This window comes from Mesoplodon mirus (genome assembly GCF_964341445.2).
Source record: "Mesoplodon mirus genome assembly, chromosome: 7".
NCBI classification, from domain to species: domain Eukaryota; kingdom Metazoa; phylum Chordata; class Mammalia; order Artiodactyla; family Ziphiidae; genus Mesoplodon; species Mesoplodon mirus.
The window spans coordinates 95,358,079-95,382,058 of record NC_138983.1 but is presented as its reverse complement, the minus strand read 5'-3'; the positions used below and the strand labels follow the sequence as shown (position 1 = coordinate 95,382,058).

Below are 23,980 nucleotides of genomic sequence, written 5' to 3'. Positions count from 1 at the left end.
AAACAACCCAAGTGTTGTTTAGAACAGCAGACCACTTATAACACTGGGTACATCCAGGAGAAAGTATGTAGCTTTTAAGACGAATGATAAGAGCGTTGATTTATTAGAATGGAAAAATAATAAGTATTTAAAAATTTAAAAAATGTGCATAGTATAAATTAACTATAAAATGATTGATTGATTGATTTCTAGGCAATATATAGAAACAAGACTGGAAAAACAGACATGAACATATTAACACTGATTTCTCAAGGTAGCATTTCCTCTCCTCTCTTTTTATTTTTTCTTCTCAATGTCATCTACTTATTTTTCTAAAATTAACACACATGATGTATGTCATTAAAAAAAAGGCATCTCAAATGTTCACAAGAGCAGTACCCTTGGTGGTAATGAACCCTTGTGCTATTGGCCAGCACAGTCTAGAGGAGAAGGGACCTCATTCCAAGGTCAACGAGGAAGGGGAAACGGGGACATAAATCATCCAAATGCATTTCAGGAGGTAGAAGAGCCAAGCAGGTGCTGTCTTTGCAGATTCCTTCTACTTAGCACCAGCTCTGCATCCCCTTTCCGTCCCCAACACACACACAGACACACACACACACACACACACACCACATTAAACAGCTATAGCACATGCCTGGGAAGACACTCTGCTTGGGAGAAACGAATGCAGAGGGCTTGGCCAGGCAGCCGACCTCAGGCAGAGGCAGAAGAGCACAACGAAAACCAGCCTCCCACTTCTCAGAAAACGATTTTGTCATCCCCATTTCACAGATGGGGAAATGGAGGCCAAATAAGTTACAATAAAAGAAAGCTCTGGGATGGGACCCTGGTCTGTCTGATCCCAAAGCTCATGCAGTGCCTTTCACCAGCTCCAAACTGGGTATGGTACCACGTACCAGGTATTACTTATTGTGCCTTTTCCTTGGAACCTCAAGATCTGTTCTCACCCCACCCCCATGCAGACCTAGCTATCGGGTAGCCTCTGGGAATCTCTGAGTTGCCACCTGAGATGAAAGCTTTGAGGTTTTACCTTGACTCACAGAAACAGGCACATCATGTAAATACTGAGAAATCTTATCCTATAGGGGCAGGATTCTAAAGTTAGCATTGAAGGCAAGATTTGCAAAGAGTCAAAGTTACATGTAAAAAGCTCTTTGCTTGCCTACCACGTTCATCTTCCATAGAGACATTCTACACACTAGAGTCTAAGGAAGAAATGAGCGTCTGCGTGTTTGCATCTGGATCTTCAGACGTTCTGCTGTGAAGACAGTTATGAGAACCAGCGGTGCTGGGACCACGATGCAGCCGTGTGGTCATCCGTGCTCACAGGGAGATCGTATTCTGCTTAATGTTAAACTTTGCAATGGCAGTATATGCTCATAGGTGGGTTTGTTGTTGGGATTAAACAAACTCATTTATAATAGGGCTTAGAAAATGTTTGCTGGATTTGAAAATCTATTATGCTTCTTCTGAGCCACATACACGCTGTCCTTTGAAAGGCTTCAGAGAAGTTGGCCACCTGCCCAGCAGCTACCCTCCCTGTGTCCTTGTGCACTGGCCTCATCTCACCACCGTGTGTCATGTGACTCCACTGTGTCTGCTTTTCGCAGCTACAATTTGCTGATGACCCGACACTCACGCTGGAGCTGAGGGCTTCGAGCTGGTGATCCTTTTCTTTGTTCTCACTTTTCAGTTGATTCACCTCCTGTTGTAGTTGTTGAACTTGACCATCCTTTACTAACACGTCTCTTTGCAAAGATGACACCATCTCTGTAAAAGAACCAAACAAACCAAAACAAAAGACTCATGGAGGTCAAAGAGGCAGGAAGGATTATTGGCAACACCGTGGCTGTCAGCCAACGTTCGGACAAGACCTTCCAAGCCTGGGCCACCACCGGTGCCCGCTTAGAACTGGGGAGGCTTTTTCCAAGGGTCCCAGAGCAGGAATGGGAATGAGAGCAAAGTCCACGGAACAGGGTTTGAGGCTTCAGTGAGAATGAGGGGCAGTCAGCACCAGCGAGAGGAGAAACCTTTGGGGGCCCCTTGTGCGCACACGCCAGGCAAAGCTGGGAGGAGGGGCCACACCATGGGCCTGGGAAACAGAGGCCCAGCACACGGAAGGTCCAGGAATTCTTCTCCAGAGGCCAGGAGACGGGCGTGTGCCAGAGGGCACTGCTGGACACTATTGATGGGGTGGCTGTTTTCACAGTCCTCTGAGTTTGGACCCCTCTCTACCACTTATTAGCTTGGTGGTCTTGAACAAGCTATTTCACCTCCCACTGTCTGTCCCACACAGAGTTATTGTAAGGGTCAAATGAGACGGTATGTCCCAAGAACACAAAGTGGCTAAATTATGTTTGTTCCATGGCGCCTATGATTTTTCTCGGCAACCAGCTTCCAAAATGGCCCCAATGATCCCTGCCGCCTAGAATTCATGCCCTGTGTAGCCCCTCCCACCCTGAATAGGGCTGCCATGGGTAACCAATATGATACTGTGGAAATGACGGACTGTTTCCTCTCAGGCTTGGTCATAAAAGACACTGTGGCCAACTCTTTGCTCCCTCTTGAATCACTCACTCTGGGGGAAGCCAACTGCTGTGTTGTCAGGACACTCAAGCAGCCCTAGAGAGAAGCATGTGTGCTCAGGGACTAAGGCCTCCAGCCAATAGACACATGAGCAGCCATTCTGAAGGGGGATCCTCCGGCTCCCCCCGAGGCTTTAGATGACATGACTGATGCCCCAGCCGACATCTTGCCTGCAACTCACGAGAACTAAGTCACCCCCCGCTCAAATTCCTGAACTACAGAAACTGGGGGAGATAATAAATATTGGTTGGGGGTTTATCCATTACATTTTGGGGTAACTTGTTATGCAGCAATAGATAACTACTCCATTACTGTAGCATCATTTTTTTTAACATCTTTATTGGAGTATAATTGCTTTACAATGGTGTGTTAGTTTCTGCTTTATAACCAAGTGAATCAGTTATGCATATACATATCTCCCCATATCTCTTCCCTCTTGCATTGTAGTATCATTTTGAATAAAAGTGGGAAGAAGGGTGCATAAATGCAGTGGTATTGGGTTATCTCCTACGGTTCTTTTCTTGAAAGAACATCAGGCCCAGTTTTAGTGGTAGGTTTCAATCAAGAATGTCTATGAAATAAAGCACAAAATGCTCCAGAATTTCATTTTAAAAATGAGCTTTGCCTCCAGGACACAGTTCAGTTACTTGGAAATCCCTCTGGGGCTTGCCACACTTTGAGTGGGTCCAGCCCATCTCAAGCGTTATCCCAACCCAGGTCTGTCCGACTCCCTGATCGGAGAAGGTGGGATCTGAGACAGGCTTGATGCTTGGATGAGGTTTCACTGGCCGACATACGGGAGGAAGGTGAGGACCAGCGAGTTCATCCTTCCATTCCTGGTGCCCAGAACAGCACCTAGCCTGGGGGAGGGGCTCAGAAAATATCTGAGGACATCCCAAGTGAGGGAGGAGAATAAGCAGAGACCTGGGGGCAGCAGGGGGTGGGGCTGGGTGTGATTAAGTTGCAGAGTGAGGCAGAAGAGAAGCACAGACTCATACAGAGATGGGGATTCACGTGTGACTCAATGCTATGCCTGGCTTCTACAGCTGTGGGCATGTTTCCTGCCACGCGCTGGCTGCTTTCAGAGTGATGTGCCCCTCCGAGGCTCACTGCCTCCTCCCTGTCACCTGCTTCTCTCCCTCCCCTCGTCTGTGAGTGGTCCCATCCTCTTCAGGTCTCTAGGCATGTCAGTTTCTGCTTAAAAACCTCCACTGGATTCCCAACACCCTTGGAATAAAAACCCAGACCCCCCGACCCTGCCCAGCCCCACAATCCCCTGTTCACTCCATGCAGCCTCTCTTGCCCTTGGCTTGTCCCTTCCCACCTGAAACAGGTCCACTCTAAAAGAAGGACATAGCGGTGGAGGATACAATATGAACTGGTTAGAATCGGCTAGGTCCAAGGGGGCATAAGATTCGACTTCCAGGGGAACTGGAGCCCCATTACAGGCTCATTGTAACACATGAGCGAAATGACACACGCACCAGCACCAGGACAGTTCCGAGGCTGACCATAAAGGTCAAAAAGAGGGTGGGGGGGCTTCCCTGGTGGCGCGGTGGTTGAGAGTCCGCCTGCCGATGCAGGGGACACGGGCTCGTGCCCCGGTCCGGGAAGATCCCACATGCCGCAGAGCGGCTGGGCCTGTGAACCATGGCCGCTGAGCCTGCGCGTCCGGAGCCTGTGCTCCGCAACGGGAGAGGACACAACAGTGAGAGGCCCGCGTACAGAAAAAAAAAAAAAAAAAAAAAAAAAGTGGGTGTTGGCCCAATTCCTGGAAATCCCCGCCCCTTCCCCAAAATATTAGAGTTGTCCCAATCCTCCCACTCATTAGCCTATAAAATTACCCAGCCCATAAAAACTAACTGCCCCATATTTGGGGGCCTCTAGCCTTCTGAAATGGCCCACACTCTGTGGAGTGTGTTTCTCTCTAAAGAAATCCACTTCTTACTTTGTCTCTCACTGAATGCTTTCTGCGATGAGACATAAAGAACCTGAGTGAGCTTTATTAAGTCCCGAGACCAGATGCGTGATCTCGATTAAAAGATAGTGGGTTCTGACTGGGTTCGAGTCCTAGCCCACGGGTTCAAGTCCCACCTGAGTTCCATGGTTGCACACCCACTAAGCTGGTCCCCCTTGGCCTCCCCCCTTGAAGCGCTGGCCACCACGACACACAGTTTATTTTCTCCACAGCACCACTGCTCTCTGAAGTGGGCTTGTTTATTCATCCGTTTACTTTTATTGTCTGTCACCCCCTCCCGAATCTGTGAGTACAGGAATCTGACTGTCTTGCTTGGCTCTCCCTCCCCGGAGCCTGGAACGGGGCCTGACACCTAGTAGGAGCTCAAGAAACATGTGGAAGCAATGAAGGAATCCAGGGAATCAAAGCTCAGCTACAGCTGTGCGTTGGCTGCCCCTCTCCCAACCCAAGCCCTTTATCAGGCAACCACCTCTGATCAAATTAGAAAATGGTTTCCCTTAGGCCCAAGTGCACTCGGCTGAAATGGGTGAGACCATGGGTGCCTTAAAGGAGTGACCCCATTTTGTCCACGCTCTAGTTTGCACTCAGGCTGCTTTGTGGAACCACCCAAGCCACAAGGCGACCTGTGTTCTCCCTGGTGGGGCCAGTGCTCAGGAGACCTTGTAGCCAAGAGATACCATTCTCTCAAATATTTACCAGGCCCTGCCCTAGGAACTGGGTGGCAAGAAACCTCCACTGAGGGAGAACTCTAATGCACCGACACGGGTGATCCCTGAGGCTGCACCCAGGTCACGGGCACAGGTGTGCTGGTTGACTGGTGATGTCTGCAGGGGGAGGGCAGAAGCTCTGGGGCCTGAATGCAGAAGGGCCTCACCTGACGTGATGGCGGCCTCCCTCCTTAAGTTCTCGGCCTCGTGCTTCAGGGAGGTGATTTCTAAGTTTCTCTCAGACAGGGTCTGGCACAGCACCTGGTTGTAGCCTTGCTGTAGGGCACTGATCTGTGGAAAGAGGCAACACACAGTCAGAGGGGGCCAGCCAGGCCTGCAGGACACGCCGGTACTTCTCCAACATTGGGCAGAGTCGGGTTGATCTTGGATCGGGGTGTTGGGGAAACCAAGGTTTTCAGTTGTCACTAGTGGAAGGGGCAGGAGGGGGCCTGTTCCTTCAGTGACCACCATGTCATCGGTCCTCGAGACGTGGACCTTATCTTTGTGGCCACCCAGGGGCTCGGGTGCTGCTGTCTTCCTATGACCTGTGGGTTTTCAGCCATAAATAGACCAGCTGTTGGTTCCAGATCATCCAGCACTGACTGGATGCACAGCAAAGTTCAAGAGCCGGGAGCAGGTTATGAAATGAATTCCCTCTAATGAGAATAGAGGGTAGTTTATACCTCACAGAACACTCCAGAGTTTACAGAGCCCGTTCACACATGCTACACTGATACTCGTCACAGCGTTGCTGAAGGCTGACGTTCCCATTAATGTGCCCATTTTGCAAGGGAGCCAGGTTGAGACTCAGAGAGGCGAGGCCCCCTGCTCGGGATCACGTGGCTGGTCAGACGTGGAGTCTGATTCAAACCCAGTCCTTAGTTGCCTGGTTCCTCCTTCCCAGGTGGCTCTAGGAATGAGCGTGAGAAGCTGGAGGCTGTAAAGCATGGCATGGACTCGGGAGCCGGACTGTGGCCTTCAAGTCCTGCCTCTGCCAGTTAACGGGCTTTGTGAACACAAGGAGGACACCATATTCTGTTTCCTTTTGTTCAGTCTGTACGCGGGGTGATGGTAGTCCCAACCTGATAGGATTGTTAGCAGTATTTTAATAAGTTAACATGTGTACAGGTGCTCAGATCATGCCTGGCACACGGCACAGGGGGATGAGCTGTGACGGTCCTCTCCTCTGACTACCCACGGGGTGTTTTTTAGTTTTGTTTTGGGGTTTTTGTGTGGTTTTTTTGCGGTATGCGGGCCTCTCACAGTTGTGGCCTCTCCCATTGCAGAGCACAGGCTTTGGACGGGCAGGCTCAGTGGCCATGGCTCACGGGCAGAGCCGCTCTGCGGCATGTGGGATCTTCCCGGACCGGGGCCCGAACCCGTGTCCCCTGCATCGGCAGGCGGACTGTCAACCACTGCGCCACCAGGGAAGCCCCTATCCATTCATCTCTTGATGACACTTAGGTTGCTTCCATATCTTGGTAATTGCAAATAATGATGCTCTGAACATTGGGGTGCATGTATCTTTTCAAATGCATGTTTTTGAAAACACGTGTTTTTGTTTTTTTCGGATTTATACCAAGGAGTTGAGTTTCGAGGTCATATGGTAGTTCTATTTTTAGTTTTCTGAGAACCCTCCATACTGTTTTCCACAGTGGCTGTGCCAGTTTACATTCCTACCAACACTGTACCAGGGTTCCATTTTCTCTAAAAATTGTAAATTTTCTTCCTAGGGGTAATTGAGATGGTAGTTCAATAATAACATAAGATCAGGTGAAGTCTAAAGAAATTTTAGAAAACCTGGATAAAGTAAGAAAACATCTGTTCGCTGGCATCTGAATGTTAGAGAGACACCAAGACATGTGGGCCAAGTTCTGGAGAGAAGGGAAACACAGACGCAAGCTTGACATTGGGTGCAGCTTTTCTCCTTGGGGCATTTGCGGATTCAAATCTAACAGCCTAGGAGCTGAAAAGCCAAGGAGTTCAAAAGACTCTAACCACAGAAGCTGCTGGCATCCCTTGACTTGTAGGTGCAGCACTCTAGTCCTGCCTCTGTGGTCACTGCCTCCGCCTCTTCTTTGTATATAATCTCCTCCTGTCTCTCACTTATAAGTACACTTACAGATGGCACTTAGGGCGAGGATAGTCTCAACTCAAAATCCTTATATCTGCAAAACTTTACCTTGTAAGGTAACATTCTCAGGTCCCAGGGATTAGAGCCTGAGATCTTTGGGGCCACCAGTCAGCCCACTGTAAGCCCTAAACGTCTTCTCTCCTGAGGAGGGTCTAGGCTGGGCAGAAACCCCGACAGACATCTACCAGAGGCCAGATTGAGAGCCCTTTTAGAAGGTCATTTCTCAGCTCATTTGGAACCTTGCTATTGCCTTTTTTTCTTCTTTTCTTTTCGGTACGTGGGTCTCACTGTTGCGGCCTCTACTGCTGCGGAGCACAGGCTCTGGACGCACAGGCTCAGCAGCCATGGCTCACGGGCCCAGCCGCTCGGTGGCATGTGGGATCCTCCCGGACCGGAGCACGAACCCGTGTCCCCTGCACTGGCAGGCAGACTCTCAACCACTGCGCCACCAAGGAAGCCCTGCCCTTTCTTTTTTCCTCCTGTTTGTCCTCAACAGGGGGAAGCATTAAGAGTAAATGAGGGGCTTCCCTGGTGGTGCAGTGGTTAAGAATCCGCCTGCCAATGCAGGGGACACAGGCTCGAGCCCTGGTCCAGGAAGATCCCACATGCCGCGGAGCAACTAAGCCCGTGCCCCACAACTACTGAGCCTGCGTTCTTGAGCCTGCGAGCCACAACTACATTAGATATCCTTGACTTATTACACTCTATGCCCATTACTATTTTCACCACCTCCCTCGTAATGCTTGAACCTTGGCTATGACCCATTGTCACCTCTGGACAAATAGTTTCTGCTCTATTTTCTGTCTTCTGTCCTTCTGGGCCACTTCTATCTACCATCATTACCCAAAGAACTGACTTTACAGATTCTATATGCCAGTGTGTAAGACTTGCAGTGTTTCAAGAAGTATCTCAACTTCATGATGGTGATTTGGGGTCATTACTAAAGCACTCGGGATCATACATATTCTTTTAAGGTAGTTTTACAGGACAACACACATTGGTATTTTTCTCCTATTAACAGAGTAGGAAATTGTGGGTTGATGTGCAGTTATTTCGATTAAGAAAGCAAGATATGAACACTGCTTCTTTGCTGGGGTACTTGGCACTGCTCTTTCTCGTGCTGGGACATAGTTTGCGCCTTTACAGCCTTGCATCTAGGCGTACTGATCAGACTAATGTTTGGCTTTATTGGATACGTTGACCAGTCTGATTGATATTCTGGTACATACAGGGTACTTGGTCATGGTTGCTCACCTCTGAACCTCAGCTTCATCACCTGCAAAGTTCAACTAATAGCATATCCGCTTTGTGGGGTTTTTAGGGATTTGGCGAGCGTCATAGTGCCTGGTACATGCTAGAGACTCAGGTGATGCAGTAATTACTCAAATGTGCATTTTCAGTGGATCCTTCCCACCTGGACAGGGTGACTTAACATAACAGCCTTGGGAGAGTAAGAGCAGGACAAACAGCAAGGGCAGCGTGGGCCAAGGGAAGGAGGTGAGAACTGACATGCAGGGAGCCCTCTTGCTGGTATCACCAGAGGGCCCATAGTGAGCCAGGATGTGGGGAGAGACTGGCCGCTCAGTAAGACCAGGCCAAGAAAGGCCGTGTGAGGGGGCTTAGCTTTTACGTTGTGGTAGAGGCCATCCAAAGGAGAAAGTGGAAGATGGGTAGGTATAGACTTCTCCCTTAGGAATTGTCCTCAGGGTCTGTTTATCTCCTGGCAGGGTGCGTTCAATGAGTTGGCCGCTCCAGCACATTCTACAGAGGACTGGCCAGGTCTGACCTTCTGGAGATACAGCCCTGACCTCCTGGCCACCTCACTGAGGAGAGGGCTCATGGGGGAATCAGCTTCACTCTGCATCTGTCCACCAGTCCTGCACCCTGGACTCCAGGACCACTCACTTGCAAGAGGCACATCCAGCTGCCAGAGGAAGTGACATTTCCTGACTCATCTGGCTAAGAATGAGCAGAGTATCGCTGACCACTCCAGGGGAGTAGATGCCACAGAAGATCAGGATGCGGACAAGCCACAGAAGATCAGAAGGAACAAAGGTCAGTCCACGTGGGAGTTCACATGGGTGCCTCACAGTCCCCAACAGGCCCTCGAGTTTCCCTTCCAGCCCAACACACACTCCACCTGCCCACAGTCACCTGTGCCACCATCACAGAGCCCCACAGAGCTCCAAACATCCTCAAACACACAAACTCCCTACTTATAAGCAAATGCCTGTGTGCCCAGAACCCTCCTGCTCCAATATACATGCACTACAAACCCCAATAAAACCACAGCCACAGTCTTGAATACAAAATCACACCCCCAACGGCCCCTGATAATCAAACACCTAAATCCTCATACCCCACAAAAATCCACCCAACCCCATATAACCCCTCAATGCAAACACACAAACCCTTCAACAAGAGCCAAATATATTCAAACCAAACTCACATACTTCTTAATAGAAGACACAACCCCCCAAATCCAAACAGAACACATACAGTCCGCACACAGCTGTCAACATCCACGTATGTACAATGCCTCAGAAGCTGAGACAAACACAAAATACCATCAGAGAGACACAATGTTTCCAACCTTCTCCTAAATACTCCCCCCAGAACACACCATGACCTCACACCCCCAATACAAACATACACCCATCTCCCTCTTGAAATACTATAAACAGCCTCTGTCACATCCCCTGATTATACACACACAGCTGGCAGCCCCAATTTACACTGACAACCCCAATCTCTGCAAATTCCTCCACATCAAAAATACACTCCCTGGACTCTTACCCTACAGGATGAGCATGTGTATAACCCCTGCACTCTGAATACACACAGATCCAACACACAAAGCATTAAAATGCACACCCCTACCTCTTCTCAAATGCCTGCACACGTAGCCTCAAAACACCCAGAAGCCGCCCACCACCCAGCCACACCATGCTACACCAACCGTACACTCACAAAGGCACTCACGCCCCTCATCTCTCCCCAGATCACACATACACAGTCTCTACACAGCTTTACTATTACCCCAAACCATCCTATGCCCGAAACATACATCCAAGAGTTCCCCACACAGCCCTAACCGATGATAGAGGCAGCTGTACCAGGGGCATCACGGTACCCTGAACGGGCAAATGCCGCTGAGGTAAGTGCCTCCTATGTTGCTGCATTTCTTGCTGCTGTTGCAAATCATCCCTTGACCCCACCCAGGCTGACTGGGACACCCTAAACAGGAAGTGGCAGCATAGGAGTCAGGAAGAGGAAACTCCATTCCAGGTGCTCCCTGTCACCATCCATTGCACCAAAACATCAGATGACCAGCATGAACAAGAAACAGAGACATGTAACTATACCATGGTTGAAAGGCAAATTTTTCTAGAAAACATTTGTCCAAGGGAAGGGGGAGAAGGGTGCTCCCCCTAATTGTAGAGCCACGCGGTTACGATTCAAAGAAACGGCAGATACAGTCCAACAGGCGTGGGGCTGCATCCATGTTGTATCTGGATACGAAAAAGATAAGTTTTCGGAAGCCCCAAATCTCGCTTGCCGGTAAAGGCACATGGGCCCTGCTGCCCCATTGGCCAGGAACCCAGCAGAGGACCCTTAAGGGATATAGGGACTTCTGGGACCCTTACTGATCTCCACCAAGGGGTGGTGCCATCACACAGCTCCATCCTTCATGAGATGACTAACAGACCTCCCTGTATTGGCAGCTCTGGAGATCGGGGGTCCCTAATGATGTCAACTTGAGACCGCCCAAGCACAAGTTAGAAATTTTTGCTCAGGCGCTGCAGACTCTTCAGGAGACTGGAGTGATGGGTAGCTGTCACCTCTCCGAATCCTGTACCCTGACCTCTGCCAACACCTCTGCCTTAGGGACCTGGCAGATCCCTGGAGCGTGGCCCTCCTCTGGGACACTTGCCCATATACTTCTCTAATTTTCCTTGGGACACACATAAACAAATTTTCTTATGGCTCTCATTGACCACGGGAGCTCAAATTACAGTGCCTCCTGGGAACCCCTCCAATTATAAGCAAGGGCCACACTTTAGATTACAAGGCATAGTAGTCAGGGGAGTAGAAAGCATTCAACTTCCATTGAATGTCACTATTGAAACAATCTTTATTAAAAATCTTTTAGTGGTGGTAGCCCCTTTGGCCCTACCCTTTCCCGTTACAGCTATGGATGCCTTGATGTACTGCAACGCCATTTGGAACAAACCCAAATTCCTGGCCTTCCTGGTGGAAGCTGAAACTGGGAGCCCATAAGACTGCCACCTAAGACAGTAAATATCTCCCAATAACATGTATGACAGGGGGCTGTGGGATTGCAGCCCATAATTCAGATTTTAGGAAAAGAAGAAGTCATTAAACACACCATTTCTCCTTTTCAATTTCCCCATTTGGCTGCTATTAAAGCCTGCTATTAATGAGTGGTGACTTATAATCAACTACTGAAATATAAGTGCTGATCCCCACTATTAAGGCTCCCATTTCCAACACTGTCCAGTTCATTAAGGATATCCAAAGGGCTCCAGGGAATTACTTTGCTGTGACAATCTAGCTATTATGTTCTATTCAGTACCAGTTATTAAGGAGTCCCAGCTGCAGTCTACTTTTACTTCAGAAAGCACCCAGTATGTTTTAACCTGTCTGCCTACTGGCTATCTTAACAGCCCAGCTATTGCCCACAGTCTTTGCTGGCAAGACCTGGTGTCCCCTTGCACCGTCTGGCACTATACTGAGGTTCTAATCCACAGCCCCTCAGGAGACTGGTGCACAAGGCCCTAACATGGTTGATGACCCATCTATAACATACAGGTGGGCTATTTATTGCCCCACATAAAATTCAAGGGCTGTCCACAACTACTAAATTTCTGGGCATTAACTGATCCTCTAAAAGCCAGCTAATTCCTTTTGCAGCTAAACCTCAGCTGTTAACTATTCAGCCCCCCAACACACTATAGCAAGCCCAACACATCTTACTTAGGTCTCTCCACACTTTGGAAGCAACGAATACCACACTTGTCCATCATTCTTAGACCCATTTATGCAGCCACGTACAAACCCTCCATAGTTTACTGGCCAAGAGCTAAACAATAAGCTTTATAGCAGGCACAAAGCTCAATTAGTCAAGCCCTCCCACTGGTTCCCCCTGGCTGCTCCTTCTGGGCTGAGAATGGACTATGTGTCCCGGACCCTTTGGACTAACACAGCTCCTCCTAGCTGCCTGTGGGCTTCTGCACCAGACGGCTGCTCTCGACACCACTACACCCCCTCAGAACCGATTTGGGAACTGGTTCCTTGGTTTTGGTCTTGGTTTTGTGTGCACTGATGCCAGACTTTGTTTGCGTCTTTTGCGTTTGGGTGTACAAAATGGGAAATACTCCATCAACCCTGAAGGAGAGCCCTTTGGGTGGGGCCTATAGTAGATAAATGGGTGTAACATAGCCCTGAGCCTATGACTAAGAAAGACATGTATACTATTGTAATAGGGTGTGGACCCAAAATATAGGATCACAAGGGCGGTAGCCCCTAAATGGCTCACTCAATTTTTATAGGATCTCGCAGTTAGAAGTGTTTTGCAAAACAGCAAGCTGCACCGGCAGTTGTTCCACCTGCCCACCCTCCCCCCATGCCGCCATCATATTCACCACCTCCTGTTTCCCCTACCCACGGGGATCAAATAGAAGTTTCTGTGTTAACCCCCAGAGGACAGGAGCCTGATTTAGTATCACCATCTAAGACTCCACAAGCCACCCAATTTGGACTGGGAGCCACATCCACAGCAGGGCAAGTTCCCTTGTGCGGACATCCTATAAGAGGCCAGGGGACTCCCTTGGCCTTGAGGCGTCCGATTCTAATTTCCCCACAGGAGCCCCGGGGAACTTTGACAGTGGGGAACGAGTTGATTGACTCTCCAATAGATACCACTCCCCAAACCCTCCCTGTTTATCTTAAGAGGCTTGTAAATATTAAACAAAGGGGAAACAAAGTCATCCTAGGAAAAACTTGCCTGTATCTTTGAGATGCAAATGTCCTTTCTGGTCTTCTCAGGAACTCTCATCTCTGCCATCTTTCTAAAATGCACCTTTTTGAAAGAGGGTAAAGTAATTTAGAAACTGACTTATCAAGGATAAATAAAAAACCTAAGTGTCTTTTCTGTAAAAATTCAGCCATCTAGACAAGTGAGTTGGATTTGTTCCATCTGCCAGAAACCTAATTTGAATCCAACCTCTTTTTGTAAACTGATGGGCTTCACATGGCTGTACCTGACTCAGTGCTGAAATTCTGAAATGACAACCATGACGTCTCTGTATGTTTGTGTCCTTGTATGTGTCTTTGTCTTTGGATAACATTGCTGAGGTTGATTTGTGGATGAGCTCTATTTAATTGGCTTAAAGAAAAGTAAGCACTTACACACCAAACTATTCTAAATACAAGAGAAACTGAGCTACATGAGCTTCAGGTTCATGTGAACTGGGAAATATTCAGTATTAATTAAGACCTGGTATTAACGTTCGTTTGTTGATCTAATTAATATAGACATGCTGTTAGAGTCATCAACATTAAGTATAATACTTTTATTGTGCCTAGGTTTAATATAAGCTAAATAAAATCTTGTTATATCTGTTGCAAATTTGTCAGCAAGGAAATAACTTGATGTGAAGAAACTTTTAAGGAAAGAAAATGCAAATGAGGTAAGAGCTTTAGGTGAACTTTTTAAATTACTTATAGGAAGGTCTATCTAAAATTAATCTCTCCACATATTTGACCACTTGAAAGTCAGAATTGTGCTAAAGTAAGTGACAGAAGGTTTATGGAAAGTGGACCCTGAAAAAAAGAGTTCTGTACGTGGTCAGGACTAAGTTTAAAATAAGTTTAATTGGGTAAATACATTTTAAAAGTAAGCTGGTGCACAACTTGAATTTCGCTTTTCTCTCTGTTAAGAAGACAAGGTTTCTTAAGATTTTGGACTGCCTTTGATACCAGATTTTAAGTTTTTCTACCTTTTAAGAGATCTGTTCTGTACTTGCCTTTGAAATCTTTTATTGTTACTTTGGCTAAGTGAATAACTATTGTTTCACAGTGACATGGCATCCTATCTGTTTTAAACCCTTTTCTTATTTTTTTGACAAAACTTCCCAACTCAAATTATAATGAAGTTCCTTTGACCTCTAGCTAACTTTGGGGTGCTTCAAAGGGCCCCTGAAACACCCCAAGAGACATATTAACTAATTAGGTTGAATGACACGGGAAGTGTTGTCAAATAAGCAATAAATCTTCTTAGGTTCTATTGTATGCCAAATGACACAGGTATTCTACAGATTATATGGAGTTCCTAAAATTTGCTATGTCCTGGTAAAATGTTACCAGTCAGAATTCTCTTTATTAGCTGAAAGTGTTGCATGTCACCGCAGTAACCACGTTACTTTCTCAATTGCACTGTAATCAGATTTACACGTGCCTTCTTAAGTCTTTCACCATTGTACACAGTCATGGTTTCACTCTGATGCCTTTGCAAAAATGCTTCCTCTTCAACAAGATTTATAGAAAGGACCTTTGCATAAATACAAGTTTCTGATTTTCAAACCATAAAGGTGAACTGGGTAAGAACTTGAAGAATTCTAATGGGAAACCTGATGGCTTCATAAAGCTGTTAACAAAAACGATTAGTTGCACATGCCTGGGTAAAAGGGTTATAATTTTGGTTATAATTTTGGTTATAATTATGGTTATAATTTTTATGGTTTCTATCTGAAAAATGACTGTTTTCAATCTGTGTTTTCCAGGTGTAAGCAAAACGCTCCCCTTAAACTCATTATGATTTACAGTCATTTGTTAAATTATACCCTTGTAAGCAGAATTGAAACATTTATCTTTTTCTCTCTACCTGGGTGATCCTGCCAGTAGCATATGCTTGTCTCAAAGATTAAGCCATGCACGTCTAAGTCCGCACCGCTGGTACACTGAAACAGCGGATGGCTCACTAAATCAGTTAGGGTACCTCTGGTCGCTCGCTATTGCAATTGGATTACAAGTAGTTATACTGATCATTGTTCTTTGTTTCCAGATTGTTTGCTCTTTGTGTCTCCCTGCTGTACTGTGTCTTTGTTAACGTTACTAGCTGCATTACTTATATCCTGTCTACTTTATAAGATTGGTGTCTCTTACAGTACCCAGTATGGAACCAGGCCTCCAACAATACTTCAATGGCTAAACATCTTGAGGAAATAGACCACATTTATAACATGAAATAATTGTAATAGTGTGATTCTAGGTACAGGAGGAAGCAACAAGGGAAAATGTCTCCTGGATCATAATTAGATAGAGGATCCAGAAGATCTTTAATTAGCAATAGGGCCTAATCCAAAGACTAGCACCTGGAGTGGCATATCAAGAATTCTCCCCTGACCTGGGATGAGCCTCCCAGCGCTGTGGGACAAAATTTGATCCTGAAATGTCTCCCAAATATGGGTCAAAATCCTGACCAAGAGAAGAGGATCTGAGAAATGGAATATTTCCTGACACATCAGTCATTAGCGACTGCAGCCCCCCAACGTGAGCCGGTGAGCCCTGACGAAACTCAGGATATGAGAATATAGGATACAGGCCCCGGATAGCTGAGGCACATATCAAATGAATGACTTCAGTGAGCCCAGACTCTTGCATCTTCCCGTCCATAGAAAAGTGCTGAATTCCTTAACTTGAGATGCTGCCTCCCAGGCTTGAAGCCCTCAAAGTTCCCATCAAAGAGATCGTAACTCTCAACTTTTAGGCTGAGAATATTTTTTTAAGGCTACAGGTGTAAAGGACACACTTTCCAGAGAGGAACAAAAAAAACCAAAAACCCAACGTTTGGAACACTGGCACCAATGGTGGACACTCCCGGAAAGATCCATCTGATGAAGCAATTAGAAGGGCCATCACCCCCTTTTATCCACAAGACTGTGGAATGGACATTGACAGTAGGGAATTGTAACAGGGAAGAGCCATATCGGACTCCACATTGGATCTGTTCCTTTTACTTTAACCTTTGCCTTCTGCTGCTTTTGTTCACTAAAAGGATACTGTCTGTACCTGTACATAATGGCCTGCCTCGGGGAACCCTGTCCCTCTGTCTGAATGTTAAACCAAAGTGCCTTTGTTCAGGGAAACATATGGACTCCTTCCACCTGTGGATGGCTACAATTAAGAAGAAATTAACACATCTCCTCCCCGAGGCTGGCCATTCCAGGGGCTATTCGCAAAACTTATGGCCTTCTTACTTTACCTCCTCATCTCCTCCCCATCTCTGTATTATAAAAGAAACTGGCACCCAAACCCCGATAAGATGGTTATTTTGAGACTTTACTCTGCCATCTTCTCGGTCTGCTGGCTTTCTGAATAAACTCATATTCCTTGCCTCAACACCTCATCTCCGATTTATGGCCTGTCGTGCGGCAAGCAGAGCAAGCTTGGACTTGGTAACATCTTTACTCAGGACACGGTGTCACAAAACGGGACACTGTTTTCTGTTTGTTTTGTTTTTGTTTTGGGCCGTGCCATGTGGCTCGTGGGATCGTAGTTCCTCGACCAGAGATCCAACCCGCGCTCCCTGCAGTGGAAGCTCGGAGTCCTAACCAATGGACTACCAGGGAATTCCCATGGGACACTGTTACCTGGCAGTCACGGCCCTCACCTTTGTGAGACAGAGATAGTAGTGTAGCAGGATTGAGAACGTTGTGACGTTTAAAGATGAGGTGGTGAAAGCAGGATTTCACAGGAAGTTAATCTAGTGATACTTGCAGAGAAATGTTGTCAATTCAGCGTTAAGAAGACTGTGGACAAGGTGTGGAGTTTGCAAATAAACTTCATTTTCTAGAGTCAAATCTGCCAAGGCTTCCACTAAATTTGCAGTTGTGGCTATAACCTTAAGACACCTGAGACGGGCAAAAGCAACTGAATCAAGTTGTATGCTATAACAGGCAATGGGCCTGTGTTTACTACAATGCTCACACAGTTCTGCACGGCCTGATTATGCCTTTCATGCACAAATAAAGTAAAAGGTTTTGAATAACCTAAAGTTAATCTATTAAGTAGAGATCTCTTTTCGAACTTAAAAGGGCTAATATACTTTGCCTCCAGTGGAGATCTCACATTAAAGTATCCGGATCGGGCTTCCCAGGTGGCGCAGTGGTTGACAGTTCACCTGCCGATGCAGGGGACACGGGTTCGTGCCCCGGTCCGGGAAGATCCCACATGCCGCAGAGCGGCTGGGCCCGTGAGCCATGGCCGCTGAGCCTGCGCGTCCGGAGCCTGTGCTCCGCAACGGGAGAGGCCACAACAGTGAGAGGCCCGCGTACCGCAAAAAAAAAAAAAAAAAAAAAAAAAAAAGTTTCCGGATCAACCTGAACCTGATCATTTGGGTAACCCTAAGGCAGGCAGCTCCTGCACTGCTTGTTTTAGCCTTATAAAAACCTGCTTGTGTTTATCTTCCCAAGCAAAGGCTTCAGGAACTAAATCTTTAATAAGTTCACAGAGTGGAAGAGGTAACAGAAAAATTTGGAACCTAGAGCTTGCAATAACCAGCTAAACCTAGAAATCCACAATGCTAGCACTTAGTTGTGAGTCTAGGAAGTTCCTGTATCAGCCTAATTCTCTCTGGAGATAGCGGAATTCCTTCAGTGCTTAGATTACGTCCTAGGTAATGAACAGCGTCTACAGATAATTGTAATTTTTCCTTTGTGTTCTTTCTCAGCTAACTGTTGCAGCAAATAAATGGAATCTTTTATGAATGCCTTATGGAACCTTTACAGTAGCTGAGTACAGCAGGAGGTTATCTCCATATGGTAAAAAGGCTGATTTCTCAGGGAACTAGAGGGTACTTAAATCTTGGTGAAGTACTTGGGAGGAAAAAAGAAGGAGTCCCAGTGAACCCTCGAGGCATAAAAGTGCAGGTATATTGTTGATTGTTCCAAGTAAAGGCATGTAGATATTGGCTGTTGGGTCTCCGGGATGCTGAAGAAAGGTGAACAAAGGTCTCCAACTGTAAACCATTTCAAGTCAGTTCAAGCTTGTGACACAAGGGTGGTTAGGTTTGGAACAACAGGAAAACAGGGAAAAACTATTTTTATTAACAGCTCCCAAGTCCTGGACAAATCGCCATCCTGCCAGGTTTCCAACCAGGCAAGATTGGCATGCTGCAGGGACGAGTACAGGAATGATTACCTCCTGGGCAATTAGGTCTTCTACAATAGCTATGGGACCTTGTATGACCGCAGGCTTTAATAGCTGTTGAGGAAACCTAGGGAGAGGCTTAGCTACATCTATCTGAATCTTTATAGGTTTGCATTTTTTTATTCTTCTCGTGTTAACACTGTCAGAAGTAGCCCCCAAATTTGCAGGCATCTCCATCCAATTAGGGAACTTTTGTTGAACTTCCACTTTTAGGTCCAGGACAGATTGTAAGGAACATAACTGATCAGGTTCACGTTGATCAGGAAATTTTAAGGTGAGATCTCCACTGGAGGCAAAATGTACTGGCCCTTTGAAGTTAGAAAAGAGATCTCTACTGAGTAGATTAACTGGGGCTATACTGCATAGCAGAAAGGAATCTTGGTTGAGATAAAAAATTCTCTCTGAACTGTATTAGGTACTCCCACTATGGAAACATCCTCTTTACTCAGAGGGACCTGTTGTTCTTTGAGGGTGGGATTTAGAGTAGAAAGCACAGCTCTGGTTAGGGCTAGGGGTAGGGTGTTGAACGGTTAGGTAATTATGTTTACAGTTAGGGTTAGAGTTTAATGTAGATTTCAAAGTAAAATATGAGAGTGGGGTTTAAAGTAGAAAGCATAGCTCCAGTATCAACTAAAATTTGGCCGTTTTTCATTATATTTTCCTCTGGGCTGTTTAAGGTCATTGCTGGTAATAGTTTACCAGAGAACCTCTGGAGTTCTGCCAACTAGGCGAGAGGGTCACGGGGGGCCCTCCCTTTGAGACAGATATGAGAGCAATTGTGAAGAGTTTGCATAGGACTTTTGAGGACACCTCTTTTTCCAGTGTCCTCACTGATTACAAATGAAACATCAACTTTGGGTCATCAAATTGATCATGGACCCCTAGGAGGTTGTAATGGGGGAGGCCCAGGTGTCATTTTGTGTCCCTTGCCTTAGAGCTGTTGTAACTGTAAGGCTATGAGCTTGGTGGATTTCTGTTTGTGATCTTGCTCCAAGGTCCTTTCAAAATGCTCAGCTATAGTCACGAGTTCAGTCAGGCCTATAGCCTCCCACCCTCTTTTCTGCCCTTTTATCAATCCACTAATCTCAGAAGATAATCCACTTACAAAGAGGGCAGTTAAAGCAGGCTGAGTGGCCTTTTTATTCCTTGGAACACCAACTGCTGTAAAAAGAGAGCTTCCAAACTGGCTCTAAAGTCTTCCACAGATTCATCCCTCTTTTGTTTGTACAAGTGAATAATACATCAATCATTATTAGGCCAATTAATAATAGACCAAGTGTGAGCAGGGAAGATTTTAGGAATAGCTTATAAAAGGTTAGTTGTTATTCTGCAAGCCTTTTTAGGTTGAGGATCTTGAATATCATCCTAGGGATTATGTCATTTTGCTTCCCACATCCATTCTGGGGCTTCCCCCAGTCCTACCAACATGTGTACAAGTGGATAAAGATCTAGCAGTTTGGGGACATACGCCCTGACAGTGACTCTGAAGTCTTTAAAAAATGTTGGGGGTTCCTCCAAGGTTTAGAGAATTCTTTGACTACAGCTCTCAGTTCAGTCTTTGACCAAGGGGTAAAGGACACCTGAGGGGGCTCACCTGCAATCTCAGGTAGTTTTACTTTAAATGGCAATTGTTAAATATTCTTTTTGGAATAGAAAAGTATTTCAGACAGAAAATGAGTAAAACAAGAGTACTCAGGTGAAAAAGGAAAGGGGGGGACAGTAGGAGTTAAATCTGCAGTCACATCCGTCCTATGGTCTTTTGTTTCAGGTACCTTTTGTCTCTTTAATTTTTCATTAGCTTTTTGTTCTAAGTCTCTCAACGAAGCTATTTTGGAATCTTGAAACCGTCTGTAAACTTTTACATACCAAGTAAAGCAGGCATCTCATTCTCCCTGTGCAATCTGTGAACCCTTGCTCTCTAGTGTTTTCCTTAAATGTACAATCTTGTCTAACTGGAACATGCCCCACAATGACCACTGTAATTCTAGATCAATATTAGTATAATTTTTCCATCTTTCTAAATATCTACAACCTCCAGGACCATAGTTCTTAAATATAAAATAAGCAGGTGTGCCAGAAGCTGGCATTCTCAACTCTTTGGCGATAAAGGATCTCATTTCCTTAGCTAGCCTTTGTCAACCCAAAAGAACACACAAAAAACCTGCGCCTTAATATATCAGCAGTAACAAAGAGATGTTACTATGTCCTGGACAAAAGAAGGCCTGGTATGCACCACCACCGATTCCCAGGGATCCTTGGACTGAGGAAAAAGATCCAAACGGCAAATCCCAAGGAAGGGGGACTGCAAACTGATTCCAAACAAAATGGAGAACTATAGCCACCACCAACAGCTCCAAGCATGGAAACTGGGGGCTGATTCCAAACAGATGGGCAAGTGCAGACTACACTGTCAGCAGTGCCCAGTGTGGAATCCAGGGAACAAAATTAGGGGCTACGGTTTACCACTCAAAAATATACTGGCAATAACCAAGAGATGTTACTGTGTCCTGGGAATTTCCATCTGAAAGGCTAGGGGTTTGGCCTCAAGGAGAATCCTCTACCAGCCAAACTGACCTGCCCTGTAAAGGAAAGCCAGTTAGATTGGGAGCACAAACGCAAAGAGAATGGAGCTCAAACCAAGAGGAGCTTACCAACAACCTTCAGGAATGGCAAGAAAGACAGTGAACTCAAAGGAGTTGTGGGCACCACACCTGTTTCTCCTTGTCCCAAATGTTAATCAGAAATTTGCTTCAGATCCCATCACTGCCACCAATATATTTACCTTTTTCTTTTTAAAAAGATAAGCATTTAATCATAAAATCATCTTGTTAGCAGTAGCAATCATAAGAGTGGATTTTAGAAAAGTGCACATACATATTTTTATACAGAACATTTCTGGAGGGATACATATTAAACTGTTAGTGGCCACCTCTGCATGCCCCCAATGTATTAAAAAACAAAATTTAACGGAGTAAATTGGAAGATTTACTTTGAATTTTGAATAAATTGGCCTTATTAAACGATTCATGAATCAGGCAGTATCTCATCTGATAGAAAGGGAGATACTCCAACGGGTTACACAACATGGAAGGCTTTCTCTTTTTTTGGCCATGCCACATGGCATGTGGAAATCTTAGTTCCCCGACCAGGGATCAAACCCGTGCACTGGAAGCGCGGAGTCTTGGCTGATGGACCACAAGGGAAGTCCCAGAAGACTTGTATAGTAAGGAGGGTGGGACAAGGAAAGAAAGTCATCATCAAGGGAAAAAATGGAAGTTCACTGGAGGAAAGTAAAACTTCAGGTGACAACGGCGTCTCATTGGCTAAACTGCGGAATTTTCTATTAGCTATTTCTATTTTCTATTTCTTGTTGCTGGCCAGGAAGGAAGTCTTCCCTCCTCCAGCTGGGGTAGTAAAGTGGTTGCACTTCCTCTTTGGGGTCAGTAAATGACCTCTTCCTGTTGGGGTAATTGATGATGAGTGGCACGGCATGAGAGCTCCCTCTACGGGCCTTCCAGACTCCAATTCTAGTGCAGGTTTCCTTTTGTTAACATTCACAGCATGTTTTATTGGCAGGAGGAGTCACAATGAGGGAGAAAAGGCCACAAGACTCACCATAAAGAAGGCTCAGAAATGCTTGGGTGGGTCCAAGGGAGGCACAAGGTGGCTGTAGGGTCAGCTGGTGGCTACAACGATCACATGGTTCCCTCTGATGGGTTTGCAGCTCGATGTGGAAGAGTGAATAAAAGGGTCAGTTCATCCTATCAGAGAAACATGAAACTGAGATAAGCTTCCCACTGCTAGAAGCATCTTGAGCCTTCAGAAAAGAACAGAGAACATGTCTAAAGGGTTTGGGAACATCAGAGCCGTATCTCCTCAGAGTGGGACTCCCCAGGCTCTCCAGGTCTCAGTCCCCAACTCTCCCTCAGTGACAAAGCCTCCCTACCTCTGTCCTTGTCAGCTCAGTGATCCCTAGAGGTCCTGCCTATCCGTGAGGACTTAGGTTTCCATGAGACAGGTTGGTTGAGACCTAGTGATACAGTTGACCAGCCTGATATGCAACAGTTCCCACCACCCTGGGGCAGTTGGGCTCAGGGACACATGGCTCTGGACCCCATGTGGAGGGTGTCCTTGCACGTCCGCTGTGCCACAGAAGAGCCAGGAATGCCTGTAGCTGTCCAACTGATTCTCAGGGGGTTTTCCTGGGAGAACCCTTGGTCACCTGACCTCCTATCCAGGAAGCCCCATGACTTTCTGATTGCTGCCTGTCATGCCAACAACACACCTGTGAAGGTTCTGCTCTGCATGGCCATCTGTCCGCCAGGCGCCCCCTTCTAGGGACCCAGACGCTAGGACCACACAAATGCTGAAGGAGTGTCCACCTGCCTAAGGTACAGACACCCCTGTATCCATCTGCATGATTTCTACTGGGAATCAACAACATTTATGGGGATTCTCTGGCCCTAAAGAACAGACCAACCTGATAGGAGCAATGCAATGATTCACAATTACCAGGGTCAATGCACATATACAAGGGCCCATAGCCCCAGAAGCCCCACTCACAATTCACATGAGTGTCCCATACATACCCACCGATGCCCAAATATTCTTGCTTCATTCATACACAATCCAAACACGCACATCAGTGGTACGCTGCTAAGTGCTTGATAAAAAGCTCTCCGAGAAAGGCGGGAAAGACTTCACTTATGGTATCTACATGGTATAAATATTCCCAGCATGACCAATTTCAAGCTACCCACCTGACATCACTAAACACACAGATGGGAAGAGATATGCACCATTGACTCTCCCAAGACAGTATGAACCAGTTCCAGCACATCCCATAACTTTTCCTGTGAATATGTGCACAGAATCCACTTACACCCCAAGGAGAACTCTCAACTCCCACCACAGATATATAACCAAAAGGATACCACATATACATTTGTGTTTGTATATATATATATATATATATATATATATATCCTGAACACACACCCTCACCCTGAATAAATACACAAACAGACCACCTCTTACTACCTAAATTTTTACAGATGAAACCTTACTCACCCTGAATATTCACATTCCACTCTCACAACTATATATACACACACAACATGGGCCTGAAAACAAACATGTGCAACCAATATGCCATCCAGATGTACACACTGAGTACCTAAGCACACAGGGTCACCAAGTACACAACTGTCTCATGTGCAACCCAAAAAAAGACCCATATGCAATCCCACAGCCCTAAAATACATATACTGCAGGATTCCTGCACACACACATAACCTACACAGCCCACTGGTTTCCAAACACACAAACTAAACTCTCACA

General features: G+C 46.2%; 1 protein-coding gene across 1 annotated transcript in view; it reads right to left on the bottom strand.

Moving 5' to 3' along the window:
• LOC309808888 (uncharacterized protein) overlaps positions 1-23,980 on the bottom strand; it is a gene marked incomplete at both ends in the record, with an annotated part of 92,765 nt that overhangs the window by 434 nt on the left and 68,351 nt on the right. Inside the window, 2 exons of the mRNA XM_082629460.1 lie at positions 1,643-1,773; positions 5,442-5,565. Coding sequence (XP_082485586.1) covers positions 1,643-1,773; positions 5,442-5,565 — 255 coding nt within the window. The remainder of the gene's footprint in view (positions 1-1,642; positions 1,774-5,441; positions 5,566-23,980) is intronic.